The following is a 24,855-nucleotide window of genomic DNA, read 5'->3' on the forward strand; positions in this document are numbered from 1 at the left end:
TCCAAAGAGGATCTGGAAACTGCTTTTTCTATCTGTCTTTTTTTTTTTTTTTTTTTTTTTTTTTTTCGGAGCTGGGGACCGAACCCAGGGCCTTGCGCTTCCTAGGTAAGCGCTCTACCACTGAGCTAAATCCCCAGCCCTTTCTATCTGTCTTTTTGTCATGGCAAACTGTATTAAGACATCTAGGACATGTTCTGTAGGACATATTCTTCCTTCTGCTCCACAAAAAGCTTATCTTAAAGAATGTTCATGTTGTTAACTCACGTTGTTATCTCTTTTGTAAAATAAGCTACAGGAAACCCACTCAGACCTACCTCTCATGGACCAAATCGACTCCACCCAGATAAGTACATCTGCCTAACGTTCCCACTTACGACCTGTTCCAAAGGGTTTCAGATGTACATCTAAGAAAAAGAACATTTTTCTTTTCTCCCAAATGCTCTTAATCTTGTTCTCTGCCTATAATGTGTGTGTGTGTGTGTGTGTGTGTGTGTGTGTGTGTGTGTGTGTTCCAGCATCTTATCTTGTCAAGTCCAGGTGCTTACTACACCCGGGACAGCTCCAGAGAAACCACCTCCAGATGTTCAGTCTCCTCTCACAGACACAGACGCTTCCATTGGACCTGTTCCTTCTGACCTATCCTCAGATGGTTCCACAGACCCTGGACAACAAGGAAACAGTCAACTCCAAGACCGGACAAACATCCCTATAGCCCTTCCTTGGTCCCCTAGAGAAACGTCGCCTCAAAGCAAGTAGGAAATAGTCAGAGATCACGACTATCCTATTCCTGCTCCACTATCGCCTTTCTAATTTTTCATTTTTAATTAAGCCAAAATGGGGAAATGTTGGTATTCTGTCTAAGCTCCACGCCCACAGCTACCTGGCAGCAGCCAGGTATGCTCCGCCCTACAGTTGCCTGGCAACAGCCAGCTATAAAAGGAGCTGCTTGCTCCCTCCTCTCCCTCTTGCTCTCTCTGGCTCTTCCTCTTCTTGTGCCCTCTTTGTCCCTGTCCCTTCTCTCCCCCTCCCCCCTTCCCTTCACATGCCCATGGCTGGCCTCCTTTACTTATCACCTCTGCTACTCTTCTCTCATTAAACCTCTTCGCGTGGAACCATGTTGGCTTGGTGTGTTATGTATGAACGAGAGCAGAGACTTAAACCCCAACATTGGTCCTAACATTATACTTGCCTTGCAGCCTCGAACCTGTGGTAACGTGCCTATCTCAACTAGCTAAAATTTAAGATTGCATGTGAGAGCCACCACACTCAGATCTAAAGTAATTGTTAAGTGGGAAAAAAAGCCAACAAATTGTTGGAAGCCATGTCTTTAATCAAGCATTTCCAAGGCAGAGGAAGGAGGATATAAATGAATTTTACAATGGAAGCTCCAGGAGCTGGAGAGATGGCTCAGCGGTTAAGAGCACTGACTGCTCTTCCAGAGGTCCTGAGTTCAATTCCCAGCAACCACATGGTGGCTCACAACCATCTGTAATGGGATCTGATGCCCTCTTCTGGTGTGTCTGAAGACAGCTACAGTGTACTCATAAACATAAATAAATCTTAAAAGAAAAAGAAAAGAAAGAAAGAAAAAGCTCCAGCCCAGTGTGGGCTACAGTGTGACAACCTGTCTCAAGATAAAACAAAATAAAAAACTGTAAAGAAACTGCAATGTGGCTGCTCCTAAAGGACATGGTACAAGTTTTTATTACAGATATGAGAGCGAGGATAGAGGCATCTGAAGTCTCTAAAATGAAGAAAGAAAGGATGAACATGGCCAGCAGGCCAGACATGGCCAGGGCTGCCTGTGAGAGAGGGAGACTGGGGGTGACTAGTGGGGACAGCAAGAGATGGAGACCAGAAGATGGAAAGGCTAAGATGCTGCCATGGCCTTCGAAAGAGGTAACAGGTACTTGTGATACTGAGGAAGCCTGAAGGGCAGCCATGTTGTGCTGATAGGCGCCCATCTGCTAGAGTTATAAAAAATTGCTCTTTTTGGCAGATGGGAACCAGTTTCACGAGCTCCTGAGGAGCCTTTTTCGGACAGAAATACTTGTTATTTACACTGCCTGAGGCAGGCTTTTAAGTCAGGGTTTGCTATGTGTCTTTTTTGCTGGCCTTGAACTCACTGTGCAGTAGGGCTGGCCTCATATTTCCAGGAATTCTACTCTGGCCTCCTGAAGGCTTAAATCCCCAGTGTGAGTTACCACCCAGGCAAATGTAGTTTTTCTTGAAGGGCATGTTGGCTGACACCTGTAGTCCAGCATCAGGAAGCAGAGGTAGGAGGTTCACCTGGAGTTTGTGGCCAGCCTGACCTAGATAGTGAGGGACAGTGAGTCTTACAGAATGAAACCCCATCTCAAAGGGGGGGGGGAGGATTTCTTTGATAGATATAGAATTAAAAATGGCATAGTCAAAATTTGTTTTCCTAAGAGAGATTCTACTGTAGTTTTTTGTTTTTGTTTTGTTTTGTTTTTGTAGCTTACTGTTTCATTTGGCCCAAATATCACTGCTCAGGACTAGAGTAGAGAAAAGAAGGTGAGATGTGAATATATTGGTTAGTGTTGACCTTGGTCCTGCAATGGTAAGATATTTAGATCTCATGCAAAGTCAGTCTACGGAAAGATTGCTTCCTGTGTTTTCTTCCAAGGTTCCTTCATCTTCGACATCTGCAGTAGTTTACCAGTCCTTGGGAGGTATAGGCATTTCGTTTAGGCTCCACCCCACAGTTACCCGGCAACTGCCAGGTGTGCCTGACTCACTATAAAAGGGGCTGCTTGCCCCCCACCCCATCTCCTCTCCCTCCTGCTCCCTTACCCTCTTCCCCTTCTTTCCCCGGCTCCACTCCCCTCCTACCTCTCTCCATGTGCTCATGGCCAGCTTCTACTCCTCTCTATCTCCACCCTCTGTCTTTCTCTGTCTCTACTACCCCCTCAACTCCCCTCTTCATGCCCTAAATAAACAGGGGAAAGGAATGCCTCAGCATGGGCCCACACCCCTTCCCATACACACCACACCTCCACCCCTTCCTCTTTTCCTTTTATAATCCTGCTTTTTCTCGTGGCTGTAATAACTTGGAAGGGAGAGGTGGTGAAGAAATAATTGTGGAGACTTTGGATTTGTATTTTGAAATAGGGTTGCACTCTGTAGTCCTGGGCTGGCCTAGTATATTTGTGTAGCCTAGAATGGCCCAAAACCCAAGGTGATCCTGCTGCCTCAGCTTTCTGAGTATGAGAATACAGGCATGCAACATGTTGTCTAGAGATAATGAAAGTTTCTTACGGCATGTCCTTAAATCCAAAAGAGGCCACAGCCAAGAGGCTCATCCTTCCTCAGATGAATGTTTCCATTTCTAAAACAAACTTTTACACTTCTAGCAATTCCTCCCATGTTTCAAGCTTATGAGAGGCACTGCTAAACTCAGAATTCCTGGGGTTTTACCCAGCGAGGGTGACTCGGGCAGTGCTTACCTTTGGGACATCAGAGGCCAGGTTTGTTGTCTGTTGCTAGGTCAGTCCCCTCCTCTTGGCAGCCTCTCTCTCTTTAACACCCCCTCCTAGGAAAGCAGAGAGGTTCATTTGCTGGGTCCCTTCTGCCGTGCACACTGAATTCCGAGGGTTCATGAATACTTCAGCTAAAACAGAATCAAGTTTCCAACACTCCCTAGGTCAGTCCCCTCCTCTTGGCAGCCTCTCTCTCTTTAACACCCCCTCCTAGGAAAGCAGAGAGGTTCGTTTGCTGGGTCCCTTCTGCCGTGCACACTGAATTCCGAGGGTTCATGAATACTTCAGCTAAAACAGAATCAAGTTTCCAACACTCCCGTGGTAAGTAGGAAAATGATCCACTAGATTGAATTGGAGCCGTGATCAGCAAAAAAGAATACTTACGTAACTCTGCCAGGAGTGGGTAGCTGTGGTGGTCTGAATGAACATGGGCCCCATAGGCTCATATATTTGCATGCTTGGTCCTCAGGTGACAGGCTGTTAGGGAAGGATTAGGAGGTGTGGCCTTGTAGAAGGCTTGTCACTGGCAGTGGGCTTTGAGGTTTCAAAAGTCTCTCTCTGCCTGTGGACCAGGATTTCTCAGCTATTTCTCCAGCACCATGTCTGCCACCATGCTCCCCACCATGATAAAGGACCAAGCCTCTGAAAGTGTCCACAAGCCCACAATTAAATGCTTCCCTTTACAAGAGTTGTGGTGGTCATGGTGTCTCTTCACAGCAATAGAACAATGACTAAGACAGCAAGCGGAGGGGGTTGGGGATTTGGCTCAGTGGCAGAGCGCTTGCCTAGGAAGCGCAAGGCCCTGGGTTCGGTCCCCAGCTCCGGAAAAAAAGAACCAAAAAAAAAAAAAAAAAAAAAAAGACAGCAAGCGGAGGCTAATATGCAGATAATTCCTCCTATGTAAGCCCCACAGTAGTGGAGTATGGGTCAGCAGTCAGCCTTTTGGGCTACACAGTGGATCTCTGAATTAACCTCACTTGGGAATTTGTTAAGCCTAGCTTTAATGAAGAAGAACCTAGGAGATGTTGGCTGCTGGGATTTTTGTTTTTGAAATGTATCTTATTTATTGATTTAGAGCCAAGGTTTCATTATATAGGTTTGGCTGGCCTGGAATTCCCTATGTCTGGCTTAGAACTCCTTACGTAGAGCAGGCTGGCCTGGAACTCACACAAAGCTACCTGCCTCTGTTTCCTAAATGCTGAGATTAAAACTGTGTGCCACCACCTTAGCTTAAAATTTACTTTTTTTTTTCTTTTTTTTCGGAGCTGGGGACCGAACCCAGGGCCTTGCGCTTGCTAGGCAAGCACTCTACCACTGAGCTAAATCCCCAACCCCTAAAATTTACCTTTTATTCATTTTCTTTTTAGGGGCTCACGTTGTTAGTTGAAAAGCAGTGCATTCCTGGACCGATCATACCAAGCCAGCACAGTTCTCACTTTGGGAGGTCTTTATTGAAAGTTGGGAAGAAGCAAGGAAGAGAGGAGACAGGTTGGGGTCTGTGTCTTTTATCTGGGCCATGACGTAGGTAATGTAGGTGATGACTAGCAGGTGATACAGGTAACACAGATAACACATGCACAGGGCATGCGACAGTTGCCATGGCAACAGATGCAGGCGGGTCCTGTTGCCTAGAGGTGATGTCATCGAAGGCTTCAGAGGCTGCTGTAAACAGCTTCTGATGCTATGCAATGGCTGGTTTTGTGTGTTAACTTGACACAAGCTGAAGTTATCACATAGAAAGGAGCCTCAGTTGAGGAAATGCCTCCATGAGACCCAACTGTAAGGCATTTTCTCAACTAGTGATCAAGAGGGGAGGGAGCCCATTGTGGGTGGTGCCATCCCTGGGCTGGTGGTCTTGGGTTCTATAAGAGAGCAAGCTGAGCAAGCCAAGGGTAGCAAGCCAGTAAGTAACATCTCTCCATGGCCTCTGCATCAGCTCCTGCTTCCTGACCTGCTTGAGTTCCAGTCCTGACTTCCTTTGATGATGAACAGCAATGTGGAAGTGTAAGCTGAATAAACCCTTTCCTCCCCAATTTGCTTCTTGGTCAGGCTGTTTGTACAGGAATAAAAACCCTGACTAAAACATGCTAACGTACCTCCTTTTTTTCTTATCATAAAGAGAGGAAAAGTGGGGAGGGGGAAACTGATGGTAAAAGGGGACTAGGGGCATTGGATCTTTTAAACTGCTTCCTGCTGTCTAGGGGTGTCGTCAATTTTGGGGTACAGCTGACTTTCGGACCCACTTGATAGTCATTGGAATCAGGCTCCTCTGTGGACGGTGGCTGGTAGTCCTGTAAAAGGAACTGACTGCCTAGAATTCTTTTGAATTTGTTGTTGAAGGAGTGTGAAGGTAAGGTTAATGAGGCAGGGAGCAAACGGTAAAGCCAGAAAAACGAGGAGAAGAAGCATTAAGAAGGGCAGCATCCGGGCTGGAGAGATGGCTCAGTGGTTAAGAGCACTGACTGCTCTTCCAGAGGTCATGAGTTCAAATCCCAGCAACCACATGGTGGCTCACAACCGATCTGTAGCAAGATCTGATGCCCTCTTCTGGTGTGTCTGAAGACAGTGACAGTGTACTCATATATAAAATGAATAAATAAAATCTTTAAAAAAAAGGGGGGGGGGAGCATCCATTTCCATATAGGGTTTTCGAGAATTCAGGAATCAGAGGCCTCACACAGTTCCCTGTGTCTTTGGATGTCTGATTGTAGCTGCTGGAATTTTATTTACTATCCCAGATTCGTTGATGTAGAAACAGCATTCTTCTTGGGGAAACGGGCAAAGACCATCTTCTTTAGCCGTAAGGACAGCCATCGGTTCTGAAGCACCATTTGCTTTTAGATGGTGAGCATGGTTTGGGTCACTTCTCGACAGTCGTTGTTAAGCTGAGGAGAGAACTTTTGTTTAGGGCTAGGGAAGAGTCAACCCTGCCGTTCCCGCACCATCACCTATAGCTATTCCCACAGCGACCAGGAGTGGCACAACCAGAACTGCCCTCTTGTCATGTTGGACAGGTATTGTGTCTACAACTGGGATTGGCAGAGGTTCTTTTCCATGAATTACTCCTAGTTCAGAGAAAAGGAACACCAACGTGCAAACTCCTGACCAGCTGGCAGGTAGGCGGTGATATACTTGAGTGCCACAGAGGACTGACAAGTTTTGGACTGCGGGGCACTGTGGCAGAGATGAGGTATCAAGGGTGGTCCTGTTGCAGATTGGGGAGCTTAGTGTTCCCACAGAGCATGTCCCCGATGTCTTAAAACAGTCTACCACTCCGGAGAGAGTGAGAGAGAAAAGGTCTTGGGTCATGTCAGCATCGGAGGCAGGGCAGCTGATAAAAGGTGAGGTGAAGTTGCTCAGCAGGGTCACTGGAGAAGCTGTAAGTGGCGATTGTTAGTTCCAAGGGGTACACATAGCCAGCAGTCTTTTTTTTTTTTTTCCGAAAAACCACAAAAGAACATTTATTCATTTCCTGAGGCTGAGCTCAGCCACCGCTGTTACGCTGTTACGGATTAGCTCCATAGCCAGCACGGTCTCCCAGGAGCCAGGGCTGAAGGAGTAGCACTCTCTTCTGCTTGCTGCTCTTGTAGAGACTGTGAAATAGCAGCAAGGACAAGGTATTCTTCAGAAAATCACTTCTGCTCAGTTCTGTTGTAGGTTTAAGGGACGGTAGGGACATGTTGGAAAATTGAGGTACCTTATTGGAATATCTGGGTGTTTGTTCTCCTCTTCCCCAGCACATATGAAGAAGCTGTAAATACGCAGAGCAGAATCTTAACATCACCTGCCATGGCTTCTCCCCTCTCTCCGTCTGTCTCCTCGCCAGCAGTCTTTAAAACAACTAGGTCTGGTGAATTTAAGGAGTTGGTAGACCGAGGTCAGAGTCTGAAGCAGAAGGTGAAATGACAGGTTAGTATCATTTATGATGGGGGATGTCAAGGAAGTATGATTACTTCTCCTATTTTCTGACATCTAGAGATTGGGCAATTGAGACATATTTTCTCTGGATGTGAATAGTACTTACTGGGGTCCCGGATTGATTTTTATGGTAGAGCTTAAACAACAGCTCCTGTTTCCCAGCTGGGATTCCGTGGGTCTTGTATATAGAAAAAGAGGGTCTTGTGCTGTTGATAGAAGAAGTGATTGGTCTGTGATTCTAGCATATGTATCTGGCAAGACCAATATAGGCAGCCCCCATATTCTCCTGGCTGTTCTTTGACAGTCATCTTTCGTCTGATCAAAGAGGAGACAAAGAGGCCATAATATTTAGATGAGATAGTGGATATAGGAATGACAGCAATTTGGATCCGCTCCTGGCATCGGCTATGGAGCAGTTTCCTGGCCTTATTTCCTTATTTGGAAAGACTGTTATCAGTGGGGGTTTCTTGAACCTTGAATCTCTAGTGGGGTCGAGTGCAGCTGCTGAAGTAGAGTCTCATTTTCCTAGGATTGAGGACAAGGTGGGTGGTCTCAACGCCTTCTGGAGCTTAAGAGAGTAGGGTCCTGTTGGGGTCGATGTGTAGAAAGAGGAGTCATTTTGAGGTGAAGGGGCGAAAGGTTTAAGGTGAGACAGGTTGTTGCAGTAAATAATAAAAAAGAGAAGCAGGACACCAAGCACCATGCCACGCTACCTCTGTCCCTGGTGGTCTCTCTGCCTTTAAGGCTAACGCCTCTCTGGCCCCAACAGCAGCTGCCTTCTCGACTGTGGACTCTGTTCACATTCCCAATAACTGCCCCCTGTAGTTATAGTCACAACTCCCAGTAACCTGTTAAAATCAAAACTCTAGAAGTTTGTACTTTATCAATCAGATTTATATCAGCAAATTCTCACCCCACAGAATGTCCACACAATAAACTCAGAGCCAATTGATATTGATATAAACTGCCCACCTAGATAAGACAAATTGTCCTGTAATAATCCATCCCTTATAAGATATTCATAGCTACCTGTGGCTGTTTAAAGCCACACAGGGGTGGATCATCTTGGTCCTCCTCCATCTTCCCTTCTTCTCTCCTCTCTCTCTCCCTTCAAAACTGTGCCTGCCTTATTTTTTCACTGCCCAATCACAGGTCTTGCCTTATCTTGTGCCTGCCCTCACCTGCATATAGACATCAATCCACAACAAGTGGACCCAGAGAGTCCCTCGAGGTTAGCAACTGTAAGAGTCATGAGAATTACCTTGAAAGGGACCCTGCCATTTATGGGGGACAGAGAGAGAGAGAGAGAGAGAGAGAGAGAGAGAGAGAGAGAGAGAGAGGCAGTGGGCAGGAAACAGTGTGTGACTGTGGTAGATAGTGGTCAGCAAAGTTCCATAGGAGAGAGTAGAGGTGGCAAAGTAATGAGGGCGAGTAGGTAGGTGATCAGGGAAGGGAGAGCATTTAGGTGAAGACAAGGACCTAGGACCGGACATCCATACATGAGTTCAAAGGTAAGATTAAAAGAGGTTGCCTAGGGGCGCTGGAGAGATGGCTCAGTGGTTAAGAGCACAGACTGAGGGGTTGGGGATTTAGCTCAGTGGTAGAGTGCACAAGGCCCTGGGTTCGGTCCCCAGCTCCGGGGGAAAAAAAAAAAAAAAAAAAAAAAAAGCACAGACTGCTCTTCCAGAGGTCCTGAGTTCAATTCCCAGCAACCACATGGTGGCTCACGCCCATCTGTAATGGGATCTGATGCCCTCTTCTGGTGTGTCTGTAGACAGCTACAGTGTACTCATATACATGAAAAATAAATAAATAAATCTTAAAAAAAAAAAAAAAAGGTTGCCTGGGGAGAGCTTGTAGCCTAAAAAGAGCCAGAGCTAGGGGTTTTACCCAGTCAAGGTGAAGTTCCTGTGACAGTTTGACAAGAGTGGTTTTTAGGGAGTGGTTAGTTCTTCCTACCTTACCTGAAGACTGGGGTTGGTAGGGAATATGAAAATGCCAGGGGATGTCTAGGGCCTTTAGATAGACAGAGTTTGAGAAATTTGGGAGATGAATTCAGGACCACTGTCTGACTAGAGGGAGGCTGGGACACCAAATTGGGGGATGATCTCTCGGAGGAGAAGATCAGAAACTGTCTGAGCCGACCCTGTTGTTGATCGTGGGGAATGCCTCCACCCACCCGGAGAAGGTGACAGTGAACATGTGGGTAAATTCAAGTTGCCAGTCAGTTCCAGGAAGGGAACCTCTAGCCTGATTGGTAGGAAAAGGGGAGGAGTAGGCTGTAGGTGGGTCTCAACAAAATAAGACAACGCTTGGCTGTTAAGGTGAAAGGGTTGGTGACGATAGGACAGAGATTGACGATTGACGAGTGTCAGGGAGTGAGAGTGGGGGTTGCCGGTTGCAGTGTAAGAACATCCTGGGGATGGTGAAAACACAGAGTCACTCAAAAGTTGAATGCTTCAACTCGAGAGGAAGTAGGAGTTGGGTTCAGTTGCCTTAAGCTCTGGAAAGAATTTACTAATTCTGTTGCAACACTTGGATGTGGTTTGAAATGTTTTCAATAATGTGTTAGTCATTTTTCCTGTGTGATGAATAGTGAAACTTATCTTGTGTTGGAAAATAAACTCTAGATGACCAAGGACTTGTATAATCTACAATATCTTTAAAAAATTATTTGTCTCTCTCTTTAAGTGTATGTGTGTGACCACACCTGTTCAGTAATCCGTAGGGGTCAGGAGATAGCATCAGATCCTCTGAAACTAGAGTCCTAGCCAGTTCTGAGGTACCATGTGGGTGCTGGGAATAGAATCTGGGTGCTCTTTTTTTTTTTTTTTTAAAGATTTATTTATTATATATAAGCACACTGTAGCTGTCTTCAGACACACCAGAAGAGGGCATCAGATCCCATTACAGATGGTTGTGAGCCACCATGAGGTTGCTGGGATTTGAACTCAGGACCTCTGGAAGAGCAGTCACTGCTCTTAACCACTGAGCCATCTCTCAAGCCCCTCTGGGTGCTCTTAACCACTGAGTCATCGCTGTAACTCCCTTTGAGAAAATATTAATGATTTTTTCTGATATTACAAATCATGAATTTGGAAGCCCTACATGGTGGTGCATGACTTTAGTCCCAGCATTCAGGATTCAGCATTCACTAAGATAGTTTGTCATGAAGCTAAAGTAAACTTATAGACAATGCTGACTACTCTCACCTGAACACATTTACAATTACACGCACACAAAAAATAGAGGTTGTACACAGGTATACGCAAACGCCATGCCCTTTGACAGAAGAGCCTTGAGTGTGCATGAGTTTTGCTATCCATATATACTAAAAATAACTACTGTCCCTTTGTTACGATTTCACTATAGTCCTGGAGATCATATTTAGGCCATCAGACTTGGGTAGAAGAGTCCTTAGCCACTGAGTGCCTTTTTACCCATGGAGCTGTCTCGCTGGCCCATGTTTCACTCTCTGGGGTTTTTAGTTCCTTAGGCTGCAGTCAACCATGATCCAAACCTATTGAACGGAAAATTCAGAAGTAAACAATCCGTACACTTTCAGTTGCAGGCCATCCGAGCAGTGCGATGGCTCTGACTCCTCCTACTGGGGTGGGGCAGTATGAAGCATCCTTCCCCAGTGTGTCCAGTGTGAACTTGCTCATGAACGCAGAAGCTGTCTCACTGTGCTCCATCCCACATTCCTTATTTTTGCAACGCTGGCCTCAAAGCTCAAGCCTGATCATGCTGGCAGGTTGAGTGTGCTGTAAACCACAAGGTGCTTTCCTGTTCTCGCTCCCTTCCTTCAGCAGAGACAGATTATATCGTACAATTTCAACACAGGCTCAAGTGGGACGGTTAAGATCCTATTGCGGATGGTTGTGAGCCACCATGTGGTTGCTGGGAATTGAACTCAGGACCTCTGGAAGAATAGTCGGCCTATGCTCTTAACCGCTGAGCCATTTCATCAGCCCCCAGCCATTTCTCTAGCCCCCCTTCTTTTCTTTTCTTTTCTTTTCTTTTCTTTTCTTTTCTTTTCCCTTCATCTTCCTCCTTTTCTTCCTCCTCCTCTTCCTCCTCTTCCTCCTCCTCTTCCTCCTCTTTCCTTTCTTTACTTCTTTGAGAGGATCTCATTGTGTAGCTGGTTTTAAATTTTTGATTTTTTTTTCTCCCTCATTCTCAGGCTGGCCTCAAACTAAACTCACTAGGGAGGCAAGGCTAATGTCGAACCATTTATTCTCCTGTCTCCATTTCCAAAGTGTTGATATTATGCGCATAGGTTATGTCCCATGCTGCTTCCTATCAATAAGACACACTATCCCTTAAAGAAACACACTTTGGGGCTAAAACGGTGGCTGAGTGTTCAGCAGTCCTTGTTCTCGCATAGGACCTGGGTTTGTTTTCCACAACACACATAGCAGCTCAGAACTCTATGTAACTCTAGTTTCAGAGGATCTGACATTCTTCTGGCTTCTACAGGCTTGAGACACAGGCACATGGGGTTTCCATCTGGGAACCAGCTCCCTTCATCTCTGTATGTGGTCTTGTGTGAGGCCAGCATAAAGAAAAGAGAGCTTGCTTGAATCCTGCAGTCTGCAAGATTGTTCTTTTGCAATGCTCAATGTTAAAACAGTGGAGAAAGCCACAGACCAGTTCTGCACTGGAAGTAATTGAAGATGAATAGGCAGAAAGGAGCAAAGAAGAAGGCGAGAGAAACACACAAGATGAAACCCCATCAAAGAAAGGAAACCCAGAAAATGGAGGTCTATGAACCAAGCCTTGAGAAAGAGCCAAAGCTTGAGCAAATCCAGAGGAGGAAGAACCACAAAAGGAGAAAAAAGAAAATAATGTCAAACAGAACCTTTACAGAAAGACTGAAGATCCTCCGGGGCTTAAAGGGGATGCACAGCAGACATTTAAGCAAGGAAGTTTTGTTGAGAGAAGTTTGATAAAAATAACCTCTCCAACTAGAGCTGGAGAGATGGCTCAGTCTCTCTTGTAGAGGACCTGGGTTTGGGTCCCAGGACCTGCTGAGTTTCAGCTCAGCATCCAGGTAGACTGAGGAAGGCAGCAAGGTAGGTGATATTTTGTATCAGCAGGGGCCAAAAAGCTGCTGACTTTTGGCTCTTTAACTCTCTTTTGCTATTCTAGGGCCAACAACTGATGGCTTCTGGTAATTAACTCCTGCTGATAGCACAAGCATTAAGAAAAGAAACTTAGTTAAGTGTGCTCTTTATTTTTTGATTTAGAGGCCCCTCACTGGCCAGATGAGAGGCTAGGAATTCCTTAACTCTTCGTGATCCAGAGAGAAAGGGAAATAAAAAAAGAAGTGAAGCATGAAGTGGAAACTTAAGAGTTCTTTGGAAAGTCAGTTGGATGGTGTTTTACTGGGGCAAACACATGAAGGAAACTTTAGCTGAAATGGACACAGGTGAAAGGCTAAGGCAGACTCCTGAAGGAATGCTTTGCTGAAACAGAAGCAGGAGAGAGGATGTTCTGCTAAAACAAGTGTGGAGAGATTTTAGGGCTGCTTCTAGAATGTTGGCAGGAATTTGACATTGGGCCAGGACAAAGAAGTAGACTTCAGGCAAGAATTTGACAGTGAGTCAGAACAGGGAAGCAGCTCAGAGAGGAATCTGATTTTGGGTTACAACAAAGAAGTAGGCTTCAGGTAAGAATTTGACTTTGGGCTAGGACAGGGAAGTAGGCTCAGATAGCGTGGTCATCCTGATAAGCCCTAGAAACAGTGATCACAGGGCTTTGAGTATTGCCTTGCTTGTTCCTTGACTATTTGTGTTTAGTGCCTGTTTGTTCCTTAACCTAGAACTGACCTTATTACCTGCATTTAATTAAAATGGTATAAAAGCAGACTGGTAATAAATAAACCCACTTCAGCCTCAGAACTGGCTGGGGTCATCCTACAGTGTTGTCTAATTGTCTTTTTCTTTCTTTCTTTTTTTTTTTTAAATTTCTTTTTTTTTTTTCAGAGCTGGGGACCGAACCCAGGGCCTTGTGCTTGTTAGGCAAGTGCTCTACCACTGAGCTAAATCCCCAACCCCTGTCTTTTTCTTTTTAACCCTCACTCCCTCCCTGGAGAACCGGTTGACTTAGTTGGCTTTGTCAAGCAAGCATGTGAAAGGACACAGGACACATGATGAAGAATTCTTGTCTAATGACGTGAATGTATTAGTTGACCTTACATTTGCGTATTGAGCTCCATTTGTTGGGACTCCATAGAGAGAAATGCATCCAAAAACTTCTGGTGGTGTGCTGCAGTTTCTTGCCACTTCTGGGGACTCTGACTGATTGGCAGAGTGATGTCAGATGAACACACATGCTGAGGCAAGACCTTGGAGGACAGGTGATGTTTGGAAAGAGTACAAAAGGACTCGATGGACAGTGATGGGGGTTGAGCTTGGCTTGCAACAGAGCTGGCTGTACAACACTTGTGGGGAGATAAGCACAGCTGAGAACTTCTGGTCCCTCCTGATGACTCGTGCTGAGGCTGAGGCCTGGCTGCCTGTGCTAGGTCATGCCATTGCTGCTAGTTCCTGTTTGCTATCCTGACTACCGAACTGGATTTCAGTGTATCTGAAGTGTTCGCAAGAGGATCAAGCTGCCACTGCTAACCTGTGAACTGAACCGTTCATTTCCAGACAACACACGACTTTGGGGGTTTCTCCAAAGAACAGCCTCTCCCCCCACTCCCAGCCCCCCCCCCCCACATATCCTTTCTGCCTTGTGTCTTATTATTTTGAAGTCTTTTATAGATAAGCTAGTCGATCTTTTATTTTCTGTCCTTGCACCTACAATAAATTGTCCATCTCCAGTTGATGACCTTTTGTTTCTAGATAGTGGCTTCATTCCTAACCAAGAAGGAGTGTTTTCTTTGATCATAAATTTGTTCCAAGCCTGTTTTCTTTTCCTAGTGCAATTAGCCCATGACACATGGAGGTTTTACAGCGCCATTCGCTGCTTTTATTCTGTAGGGGGCTTGAGATTACTTGGATCAGTTTGGGAGTTCTATAAAACCATTATCAGGAATTAAATTAAATTAAAACAACCAATTTGTCTAAACAGCATTGTTGCATGAAAGTAAATATTCATATTGGTTGTTCAGGAAATATGCCCAACAGAGTAGGTAAGTACACAGGAAATCATTAAGCTATGTAATAGTGGCAGGAAAGGCATATCAGCAGTGAGAAACAATCCTGGGATGAAGTCTCTGGGGCACATGCTTCTCAGTTCACACATCACAGCCATGCAAAAACAATGGGCCATCTCCAGGAAATCCATTTGCTTGCCAGAGCCTTTCCTAGATGGCTTCTGTCAAACATCCATGTGATGGCTCACAAGCAGCTATAACTCCAATTTTAGGGGATCTGTTGACCACTGCTGACCTCTAGGCACCAGGCAAGCAAACATCACACAGACATATATATAGGGTTTTAATGACACTGAATGAGAATAAAAACTGTTACCCAAATTCTATGGTCAAATTATGCAAGTTTAATTTTTTATTAGATAGGGCTGTCTCCCTAAAGCAGTGTTTGAGAAAAAAAGAATCAGGATTAGGAGGTTTTCAAGGGTTGGGGATTTCCAGAGGAAGCTTGGTTATGGAGGAGCTTGACTAAACATTTCAAAATTATATTATCAGGGTGAAAGTTAGAGTATAGGGCATGGGATATGTCAAATTCTAGAAAATGTGTCAAGACTTGGTCAAACCCAAGTTTCACAGAAAACAGAAATGAATTTATTTTTACCTTGAAACAAGGTGGTTTTTAACCTTATATGGAGTCAAACTGGTCCACACTTAGATCTAAAATTAAAGAACTAAAAACATATGTATATTTGTTTGTTTGTTTTGAAACAGGGTCTTCATGTGTAGCTTTGGATGTCCTGGAACTCACTATGCAGACCAGGCTGGCCTCAAACTCAGAGAGACCAACCTGCCTCTGCCTCTGGGATTAAAGGCATGCACCACTATGCCTAGCTAAAAACCGTTTTTTTTTACTAAAATATATATGTATGTGTATATAAAATATAAGTGCATATATAATTGTATTGTATACACACATATATATATATACACATACATACAGATATGTTATATATTCCCAGATGCCCAGTCTTACCCCCCCCAAAAAAAACCTCTTAATTCTCATAAATGGACCATTGTCGTCAATACTGGGGTAGGGAGCCTCTATAAAATGTTCCTGACAAAGCCTGTTGGTGCAACCAGTCCCTTAGCCAGAAGTGTCTTGCTTCACGCATGCGTAGTCTCAGTGTCCCACAATCCCTGCCTCTCAGAGCCGTGCTATGAAATATGAGACCTTCGGCCTACGGTCCTGGAGGTCAGCTGGAAGCTCCATATTGCTTCCGGCCTTTCCTTTTGCTCCCCGCCCCCCTTTGCCTCCTCACGCTGTTTCCCCTCCCCCGCCGTCTCTCCCTTCAGTTTGCGTGGGTTTTGGCGAGGCGGAGCCCTGGAGTAAAACCTGGGGTCGGTGTTGTGAGACCCGGCCCTTGCGGTTGGGAGCCGGAGCTGTGGGGCGGGCTGACTGAGGTAGGCTGAGGCTGAGGTGGACCCGGGAGGGTTTGCTTGTAGGAGGTTAGGGCTGTGTGTGGAAACTTGGCGGGAGAGAAGCGAGGCGGGGGCGGGTCGGCCTAAGGCGGTGGCCGCGGGTGGGCGTGAGGCGGTGCGTGCGGGAGGCGCGAGAAGGCGGCCGGAGGCCGCTGCGTTCCTCGGTTCCTCCGCGGCTCAGGCGGCCGAGACCCTTGTGCGCGTTATTCGGAGTGTGGCTGTTGGGTGGTCGCCATTGCTTCAAGCTTCGCTCTGTTGATGTAGGAAAGACCTCTCCTCTTTTTTCTTTTTTGCTGGTTGTAGACTCCAGGGCCTGGTGCAGCCGAGAACCCCTCCCCTGTGCAGCTGCCCTGTCGCATGGTCCTAGGAGTTTTTAAAAGCCAACTTTCTACAGGAAAGCAAAACTCCGTAAGAAGGGAGGAGTAAAGAATCCGGTTGGAATTAGTTCATTACGGGTCAACTGTCTCCAGGTGGACGGGGTACTTCGGGTTAGGCAGTGTGTTAGAGAGAAATTAAGGAGCAGGTTAGCTCCACAGAAGCGCCTTCCCTTGTTGATAAGCATTCTTCCGCTTTCCGAAACACTGTTTTAGGTGGCTGCCTAGTGCATGTTGGTGTTCCCCAAGGTCTCTCTCGGCTCTTAGTTCTTCCTCAGGGCTTTGGTCTGTGTGTGTGTGAGGATGAGGGTCTCCCCGGGAAATCTCCGGATCATCTTCTGGAGAAGGAGGGGAGAGAACAGTTTGCAGGATAGGAGGGCCTTTTATTAGGAGACAGAATTGCCTGAGTTGAGGTTAGAGTTGTTTTTGCGTCTTGTTCTTCCCGCACAGGGCGAAAGCATGTCCTCCCTCCCTGGGTGCATGAGTTTGGCTGCAGCGCCAGCTGCGGCGGACTCTGCAGAGATTGCTGAGCTGCAGCAGGCAGTGGTTGAAGAGCTGGGTATCTCTATGGAGGAACTTCGTCAGTTCATCGATGAAGAACTGGAAAAGATGGACTGTATACAGCAGCGCAAGAAGCAGCTGGCAGAGCTGGAGACGTGGGTGCTGCAGAAGGAGTCTGAGGTGGCTTATGTTGATCGGCTGTTTGATGATGCATCTAGGTGAGAGTTCATGGAAGCAGAAGGAAATGTCCTTCTGCATCGTCCTTGGAGTGATCGTTGTTGTCGTTGTCCTAAGCACTTTATAGTTTGCCCGATTCAGTCATGTGGGACCTTACACTTCCTCTGAGTTTCCAGTGCAGAGTTGCAACAGAACACTTTTCCCCTGTGGGTAGCTGATATGTGGTCAGCAGTAGGTAGGTTAAAGGCTTGAATTCCCTTGTCTTTCTCCTGTACTGTACTTCCTTACTAAGATCCCCAGGAAGTGAAGATTGTGAATGTTGCTATTTTCTTTTCTCAAGTATATAATAAGTTTCAGCTAGGCATGGTGACACATGTCTTTAGTGTCTGCAGTCAGGAGGCAAAAGCACGTTTGTTACCAGTAACTGTGACCCTACCAACTTTATACTTATTTGTTTGTTTGTTTGTTTGTTTGTTTCTTTCTTTCTTTCTTTCTTTCTTTTTTTTTTTTTTTGGTTTTACAATGTAAAAGGTGGTTTTGTTCTTTTTTTTCCTTTTTTTTTTTTTCGGAGCTGGGGACCGAACCCAGGGCCTTGGGCTTGTTAGGCAAGCGCTCTACCAGTGAGCTAAATCCCCAACCCCAGGTGGTTTTGTTCTTTAATTGTTAATTTTTATTATTTTTTTTACCAGAATGCAGAGAAAGTGGGAGCAGAGCTGAGCAGATGGTTCCATGGGTAAGATTGCTTGGTTTGTAAGCATGAGGACCAGAGTTTAAATCCCCGAGCACTTGTAAAAAAATATTTGAACATTGCTACATGTGTAGCCCTGGTGCTTCTTGGGTAGAAATAGATCCCCATGAACTCAATGGCCAAGCAGCCCAATGGCAGTAAGTCGGGCCTAGTAGAGGAGGACACCTGATGCTGTAGCAGCTATACGCCTTGAGTCATGTTTACTGACTGGTGCGTTACATACAGAGCACACACCAGAAACGCGAAGACTGTAAAAAAAGAGTCCAGCAGAGTTCATCCCAGATATATAAATAGAAATGGCTCTTAAAATTGACCTCCGAGGCAGATTTGTAAGTGTCTTTTAACTTTGCAAAGTAACTACCTGTTCCAGAACACTTTTATTTGTATGTTTGTATATCTGTATGGGGTTTGTGTGTGTGCACGCACACGTGTGCGTGCACCAAGCGTGCCTTATTCCCTTGAGACAGTACTCTAATTCAATCTCAAGTTTACTCTTGCAGCTATACCGGTGGCTGTGGTGATGCCTATGTCTTCTCTCCATAGCATGGTCTCATGGTCGCTCAAAGGTGTGGCTGACTGTCCTAGTCACTGTTTTATCTCTACATCCTGATCATAGGGTGAGAGAAACAGACAGGGTCTGGCATGGGCTTGTGAAACCTCAAAGTCCATCCCCAGTGACACATTTCTCCCACAAGGGCACACCTCCTAATTCTTATAATCCTTTCAAGCAGTTCCATTTGCTGGGTTCTAAGCATTGGAAAATGAGCCTGTGAGACTATTCTTAGCCAAACTACCGGGATGGTTTATTTTAAATAGGTGCTGGAGTTTTGAACTTAGGTAGTCGTGCTTGCCCAGAAAGCTTTTCTACCCACTGAGCTCTCTCCCTAGGACTTAAAATACACTTGCCTTTATTTTGATTGTTGGAGACAAATTCTTCACAGACAATGTTCTTTTCCTGTTTTATTTTACTTTTTTTGCAGTATTAGAGATCCAAACCCAGGGTCACTGCATGTTAGGTCAGGGCTGTCTCTCTAAGTTCTTGTTGTCTTCTTCTTCATGAGTTGTGTCTAACTCATGAAACTGAATTTTTTTTCTTTTCTATATTCCTATAGCTTCGTGAAGCTATGGCTGCCTTAAGAAAATCAGCTCAAGATGTCCAGAAGTTCATGGATGCTGTGAATAAGAGAAGCAGTTCTTAAGATCTATATAATGGTTAGTGTCGAGGAGTACCTGCATAGATGAGACGTGAGTTCTTTCTGGAATGTTACTGACAGCTTTGCCTCTCACAGTGCTGTTTGACTTGCCAGTCTCTTTTTAACATAGTTTTATGTCCACAGTCAGTCTGAGGTGACTGATGGATGTGGTGGCTCAGGCTGTTAACCGTTGTTAGTTGCTGTTGGTAAGGAGTGGGCCATAGTTGGCTGTGGCAGAGGCTGGTAGGGTACGCCAACGGAGGTAGAGTCGTGGGGATGTTCTGTATTCATTTCTCCTGTCCGCATAAGCAGTTGGTTGTCTTGTGTTTCTGCCTCTTCTGTCCAAAGTTTAGCAAAAGTGGCTAATGGTCACAGAATGCCTCAGTCTCCTCTGTTTCTACACTGCCTTCTGATTTTGAGATGGTATCTTTTGTATCCCAGGCTGGCCTTGAGTTTCCTGTGTTGCTGAGGATGACCTTAAACTTCTGATCCTCCTGCCTTCCCTACCTGAGTACTTGAGATTACACCATGAACTATGCCAGGCGTATACAGGGCTGAGGTTCAAATTCAGGGCCCTGAGCAGGCAAGGCAGCCGCTGAGCTACAGCCCCATCCTACCTTCCTGCCCTCTGGACCTTCCCTTTCCCCGTCCAACCCCTGACATCACTCTTTATAACAACTCCATGTTTATAGGAACCTTGGGTCAGGTGTCTGGAGAACTGAGCAAAGATGGGGACCTGATAGTCAGCATGCGGATTCTGGGCAAGAAGAGGACTAAGACGCGGCACAAAGGCACCCTCATTGCCATTCAGACTGTCGGTATGTATGTCCAGGCTGGAGGAAGAGCTAAGCCAAGGCAGCCTGTGGGGGCCTCCATTGCTGACTTTCCCACAGCCTTTGCTTTTGTCTGCTGTGTTTCACCCAGGACTAAACGTAGAAAGGAAACAGCTTTTGGTTTGGTTTGTTTGGTTGTTTTTTTGTTTTTTTTTTTAATTTTGTTTGTCTTTTCTTTTATACAGGGCTAGGAAAGAAATACAAAGTGAAATTTGACAACAAAGGAAAGAGTCTGCTGTCTGGGAACCATATTGCCTATGATTACCACCCTCCTGCTGACAAGCTGTTTGTGGGCAGTCGAGTGGTGGCCAAATACAAAGATGGAAATCAGGTCTGGCTTTATGCTGGCATTGTAGCTGAGACCCCTAACGTCAAGAACAAGCTCAGGTACCCAGACAGGGATTGTAGATTGTAGAGGAGTAGGGGCTGGGAGCATGGTGCCCATCTTTCTTTTTTTTTTTTTTTTCCGGAGCTGGGGACCGAACCCAGGGCCTTGTGCTTGCTAGGCAAGTGCTCTACCACTGAGCTAAATCCCCAACCTCGGTGCCCATCTCTTATACTGTGGTCAGCATTTCATTGTTAGCTTTTTTTCCATGTCATTGTTTTTTTGTTGTTTTTTTTTTTAAGACAACATCTCTATGCATAACTTATGTTTCCATTGCAGTCTTTCTGTATCCTAGATTTGTCTCAAACTCACAAACCTCCTGCTGTACCTCTTTAGTGCCAGAATTGGAGAGATTAGTCACCATTAAGGACAAAAATATGGAAATTGGGAGATTAATAAAGACTAATGATGCAGTGGGAAGGAATGAAGTCAAGATTAAACGGTAGCATAGGAATACAATAGAAAAATCCATACCTGGGATATTTTTTTCAGTTTGGGTTTTTTGTTTTTTTGAGAAAGGGTTTCTCTGTAGCTCTGGCTGTCCTGGAACTTGCTCTATAGACTACCATTTGGCCTCCATCTCAAAAAGGTGTCTTGCCTCTGTCTCCCGAGTGAGTTTTGACATTAAAGGTGTATCACCACTAGGTAAATTCATTGTATCTTACAGTTTTGTTTTTTTTTTTTTTTTTTTTTTTTGTGACAGAGTCTCATAACTCTGAGTAGCCTGAAGCATGCTCTGTAGATCAGGCTGGCTTGAAATTCTCAGCTCCACCTGCCTCGGCTTTTCAGGCCCAAGAGTCTTGAGAGGCCCTAAAGTCCACTGAGGCATTAAAGTTCACCTCTGTGGTAGGAATTCAGTTAGGAAGTGAAATAGAGATCAGTGAGGAAATGCAGCTTTTTGATAATGTGTTAATGGCTTGCTCAGCCTGCTTTTTCTATACAATGTTGGACTACCTGCTTAAGGTGTCCCCCGACCCATTTATTGGACCATTCCATGTTAATCATTAATCCAGAAAATATACAGGCTTGTCTACTGGCCAGTGTAATTGAGTCTTTTGTTCGTTGGTGACAGGATCTCAGAATGAGTGGCCATAAACTTGATGTAGAGACCAACCTGGCCTAACTGATAGAGATCTACGTGCTTCACCCTCCCCTTGCTCACTAAAGGTATGCATCACAACGCCAGGTTGGAGGCATTGTCACAATGACATTTCCTCCTCTCACATGGTCCCAGCCTGTGTCAAATTTACAAAAACAAAACGCGCCATCTAGATAGCACACTTGAATATAAGAAATTGTAGTTCATGCTTTTAATCCCAGTGTTTGGGAGGTAAAGGCCAATAGATCTCCGTGAGTTGGATGCCATCCTGCTCTACAAATTAAGTTCTACAACAGCCTGTTAACACAGAGAAACCATGTGCTGAAAAACCAAACTAAAATAAAGTCGTGGTTAAATTTTTTTTTTTTTTTACTTTTTACTAAAAATTTAATTTATAATAAGCATGTTGACTTACACCTATAATCATGTAGTAAAGCTATGGTACCAGGATCACTTCCAGTTTGAGGATAGCCTGGCCTACATGGTTAGGCCGGGGTAACCTCAGTGACAGTGTGAGACCCTGTCTCATAAGAGTATCAGTTGTTAATTGCTTGTGGTCCCAGTTAGCTGTAACCCCTGTTCTGAGGCTCTCCAGGGGTTCAAAGTGAGCAGCCTTACACATTGAGTTTCTCTTTCAGCAAGCAAATCAGCTAAAGAAAGAAGCACAGCTGTTTGTAACTCCAGGTAGATGGGATCTGACTTGTCTGCCTAGTGTTCTTGCACTCAGGAGTACAGACGTAAATGCAGACACACATTCATATAATTAAAAATAAAACTATTCAAAACCCCAAGAAAACGTCTAAACAAACCAAGCAAACCAACCATTCTACCAAATGACCTAAAGCAACCAACCAACAAACAAGAAGCCATCTTGTCAGTTCTACTTACTTCTAAGTGTTTTTAAAATTGTGTGTGTGTGAATGGATGCGTGCTGTGGTGTGAGGAAGGTTGTGTGTGTGTGTGAATGGATGCGTGCTGTGGTGTGAGGAAGGTTGTGTGTGTGAATGGATGCGTGCTGTGGTGTGAGGAAGGTTGAAGGTGATTTGTAGCAGTCCTTGTGTAAGTGCAGAGCATTGGATCTTGGGATGTTAGGTGGAGCTATGTATAACTTCCTAGTGGAGTCGTCTTCATGGCAAATTTTAAAATATTTGGTGAATTAATCTTTGACAACAAGCCAAAGGGTAGTGCCATATGCTTATAGTTTTAACATTGGAAGGAGAGGCAGTAGAAGCAGGAATTCAAGGCCATTTTCATATACATAGTGAATTTGAGGTCAGTCTAGGCTACTTGAGACCTGTGTCAAAGGACAAAATTACCACCACCCCCATCCACATGTCCTTGGGAATGAATGTAATAGCATTTGAGTATTAGTTTCATTTACTTTACTTCTCACTACTGGGTTAACTTACAAGGTATCCTTTGTTTCATGTCTTTGGTTTTTTGTTTTTGAGATTGTGTCTTTCTATGTAGCTGTCTTAGAACTTACTATGTAGATCTGGCTGGCTTTGAACTCAGAAATCGGCCAGCTTCTGCCTCTTGAGTACTGGGATTAAAGGTATGCACCACTAGCCCTGCTCTGTTTATATTTCTCTTATAGAACTGTCTCATGGTGTTTTGAGTCTACAGTATCTGTCCTGAATTGTTCAGTTCTTATAATTAGACATTAATTCTGTGGTTATCACCTCGTCATTTGTAAACAGCTTGTGACATAGGACACCCCACTTTTGGAGCATGGAGAACGGGACTAGTTTCATTTTGTAGTACAGGCCAGTCTCCATTCTGAGGGCTGGATTACTTGTTTTAATAAAAATTCTTTATTGTCTCTTGTTTTGAATGTTGAAATCTTTGCATCACATAATCACCCAGCTCTTTCCTACCATGTTCAGAGCCAACTTTTAAAAATTATCGAACTTTTACTGGTGACAAAAGTTCATAAAGGGGGTTGGGGATTTAGCTCAGTGGTAGAGCGCTTGCCTAGGAAGCACAAGGCCCTGGGTTCGGTCCCCAGCTCCGAAAAAAAGAACCAAAAAAAAAAAGTTCATAAAGGAAAACAATCTAGAAAGGATTAGTGATCACTGTGTGAAGTTGACTTGTTAGAACATATAAAGAGAATTTGTATAACAAATCATCTATAGGAAGCATATGCTGATTAGCCCACTAGGAAAGGAAACGTTTTAGTAAAATGCTCGTTTTTTTTTCATTGCACTTCACTGACGTCAATTTGGTTATGAAGGCCGGATTAGGGAAACAGCTGGTCGGAGGCTTCCTAGCTCTGGCTTCCTAGCACCAACCCGGGTCACTGGACTCACTGGCCTAGTCACTAGCCCAGCCCCTATGGCGACTTACTGTTTCTATTGGTCAGTTTTCCCAAGGAGGCTGTCTAGAGACTGACTGCGCCCATGGTATGGGGCGTGTCTTCTCCCCCAGGATGGGGGGGGCAGGGCATCCGCCATCTTGGATTTCGCGGTAGCGGTGGCAGCGGTAAGGTGCCGATTCTGTAGAGTGTCTTTCCCCTCCCCCAGCTCGGTGGCGGCTGCCCCTCCCACTGAGGGTGGCGCAGCGACGGTGCCACCTCGACCATGGCGGCGACTACAGCTAACCCAGGTGAGACTGAAAGGACTGACAAGTACGGAGAGCCAAGCAGAGCTGGAGGGCCGTGGCGTTCGGGTGTTGGGGGAGGGGTGTCGAGGAGGCGCCTTGCCCGGAGGAGCTGGGGAACGGGTGACGGGTGTTTGGGGGCTCTGTGCGCCAACTTTTGGAGTAGTGGCAGTGCTCGGCCAGGCACCTCCACTCTGCTTGCGGTGTTAGGGAGTGGTGTGGTCTTTTAACCTTCTGCCAGCTGATGTCCCTTGATGCCCAAGTAAGTAACTGGGCAAACTGACTTGGTTTAACTGCGAGAGTAATCTGGGCTGTAGACGGGGCCACGTTGTTGTTTTTATAAGGTCTTGATTCTACACTTGGAAAGGTTTACATGGAAAACTTAGTTCTTTGAGAATCTGCTCAAATTCTTGTGACTTGTAACTCCCCCCTCCCCGACTCCCCCTCGGGCTATACTTTGAAACTTAGGGTTTACACATTTTAGCATAGTTATTCGCGTCAGGGTTTACACATTTTAGCATAGTTATTCGCGTCTTGCTGTTGAAGGCAGGGGTTTAGGTAATGGTTATAGTTCAGGACAGGTCCAGAACCCAGGTTTAAATCTTGTTAGATCAAAGTCGAGCAATTCTTGTTCTTTCAGAAAAATGTCTTGTGCTGTTTGTTTGCAAACGTCCGCCTGCTTGTTTGTCTGTCTCTCATCTTATTTTGAGTCAGGATCTCACTCTAGTCCCAGGTTGACTTTGAACCACCGCAGTCTCCTGTCTCAGCTTCCCAACTACTGGAAATACTGGGTGTGACCTATCCCACCTGACTGTCCAGTCCTTTCTACTGTATTACAGTTACATCTTAGGAAGTATTTCATTTTAGTTGGCCTAATTTACCTTGCTATTCTGTAACAAAGTAAATCCATCATTTCCCAGAATAAGGGTTTGGAGGGAGGGTTGCATG

The 24,855-nt window shown here is 45.3% G+C and overlaps 1 protein-coding gene, 1 long non-coding RNA gene and 1 pseudogene across 12 annotated transcripts in view; all 3 read left to right on the forward strand.

The window, feature by feature from the left end:
* Nucleotides 1–3,548: 3,548 nt before the first annotated feature.
* On the forward strand, nucleotides 3,549–15,275 carry LOC134485650 (uncharacterized). Of its 8 annotated transcripts, XR_010063875.1 has the most exons (6): nucleotides 3,549–3,821; nucleotides 4,868–4,988; nucleotides 5,437–5,504; nucleotides 6,515–6,616; nucleotides 7,238–7,409; nucleotides 13,406–15,275. It is a non-coding gene; the product is annotated as an uncharacterized LOC134485650 (long non-coding RNA). The 8 variants fall into 8 exon arrangements; XR_010063878.1 differs by having other exon boundaries at nucleotides 6,239–7,409; XR_010063877.1 differs by lacking the exon at nucleotides 6,515–6,616.
* A 452-nt stretch (nucleotides 15,276–15,727) lies between these two features.
* Setdb1-ps1 (SET domain bifurcated histone lysine methyltransferase 1, pseudogene 1) lies at nucleotides 15,728–20,860 on the forward strand (annotated as a pseudogene). Its single transcript, NR_175255.1, has 5 exons — nucleotides 15,728–15,981; nucleotides 16,824–17,092; nucleotides 18,912–19,011; nucleotides 19,685–19,810; nucleotides 20,011–20,860. The product of NR_175255.1 is annotated as an SET domain bifurcated histone lysine methyltransferase 1, pseudogene 1 (transcript).
* A 2,900-nt stretch (nucleotides 20,861–23,760) lies between these two features.
* The window catches only part of Arnt (aryl hydrocarbon receptor nuclear translocator), a 58,844-nt gene continuing 57,749 nt past the window's right edge, over nucleotides 23,761–24,855 (forward strand). For 2 of the 3 annotated variants that reach the window (NM_012780.3, NM_001389231.2), the window contains 1 exon segment: nucleotides 23,761–23,913. In NM_012780.3, coding sequence (NP_036912.3) covers nucleotides 23,889–23,913 — 25 coding nt within the window. In that variant the 5' untranslated portion in view covers nucleotides 23,761–23,888. 3 annotated transcript variants of the gene reach the window in all.

Source organism: Rattus norvegicus, chromosome 2 (genome assembly GCF_036323735.1).
Source record: "Rattus norvegicus strain BN/NHsdMcwi chromosome 2, GRCr8, whole genome shotgun sequence".
Taxonomy (NCBI): Eukaryota; Metazoa; Chordata; class Mammalia; order Rodentia; family Muridae; genus Rattus; species Rattus norvegicus.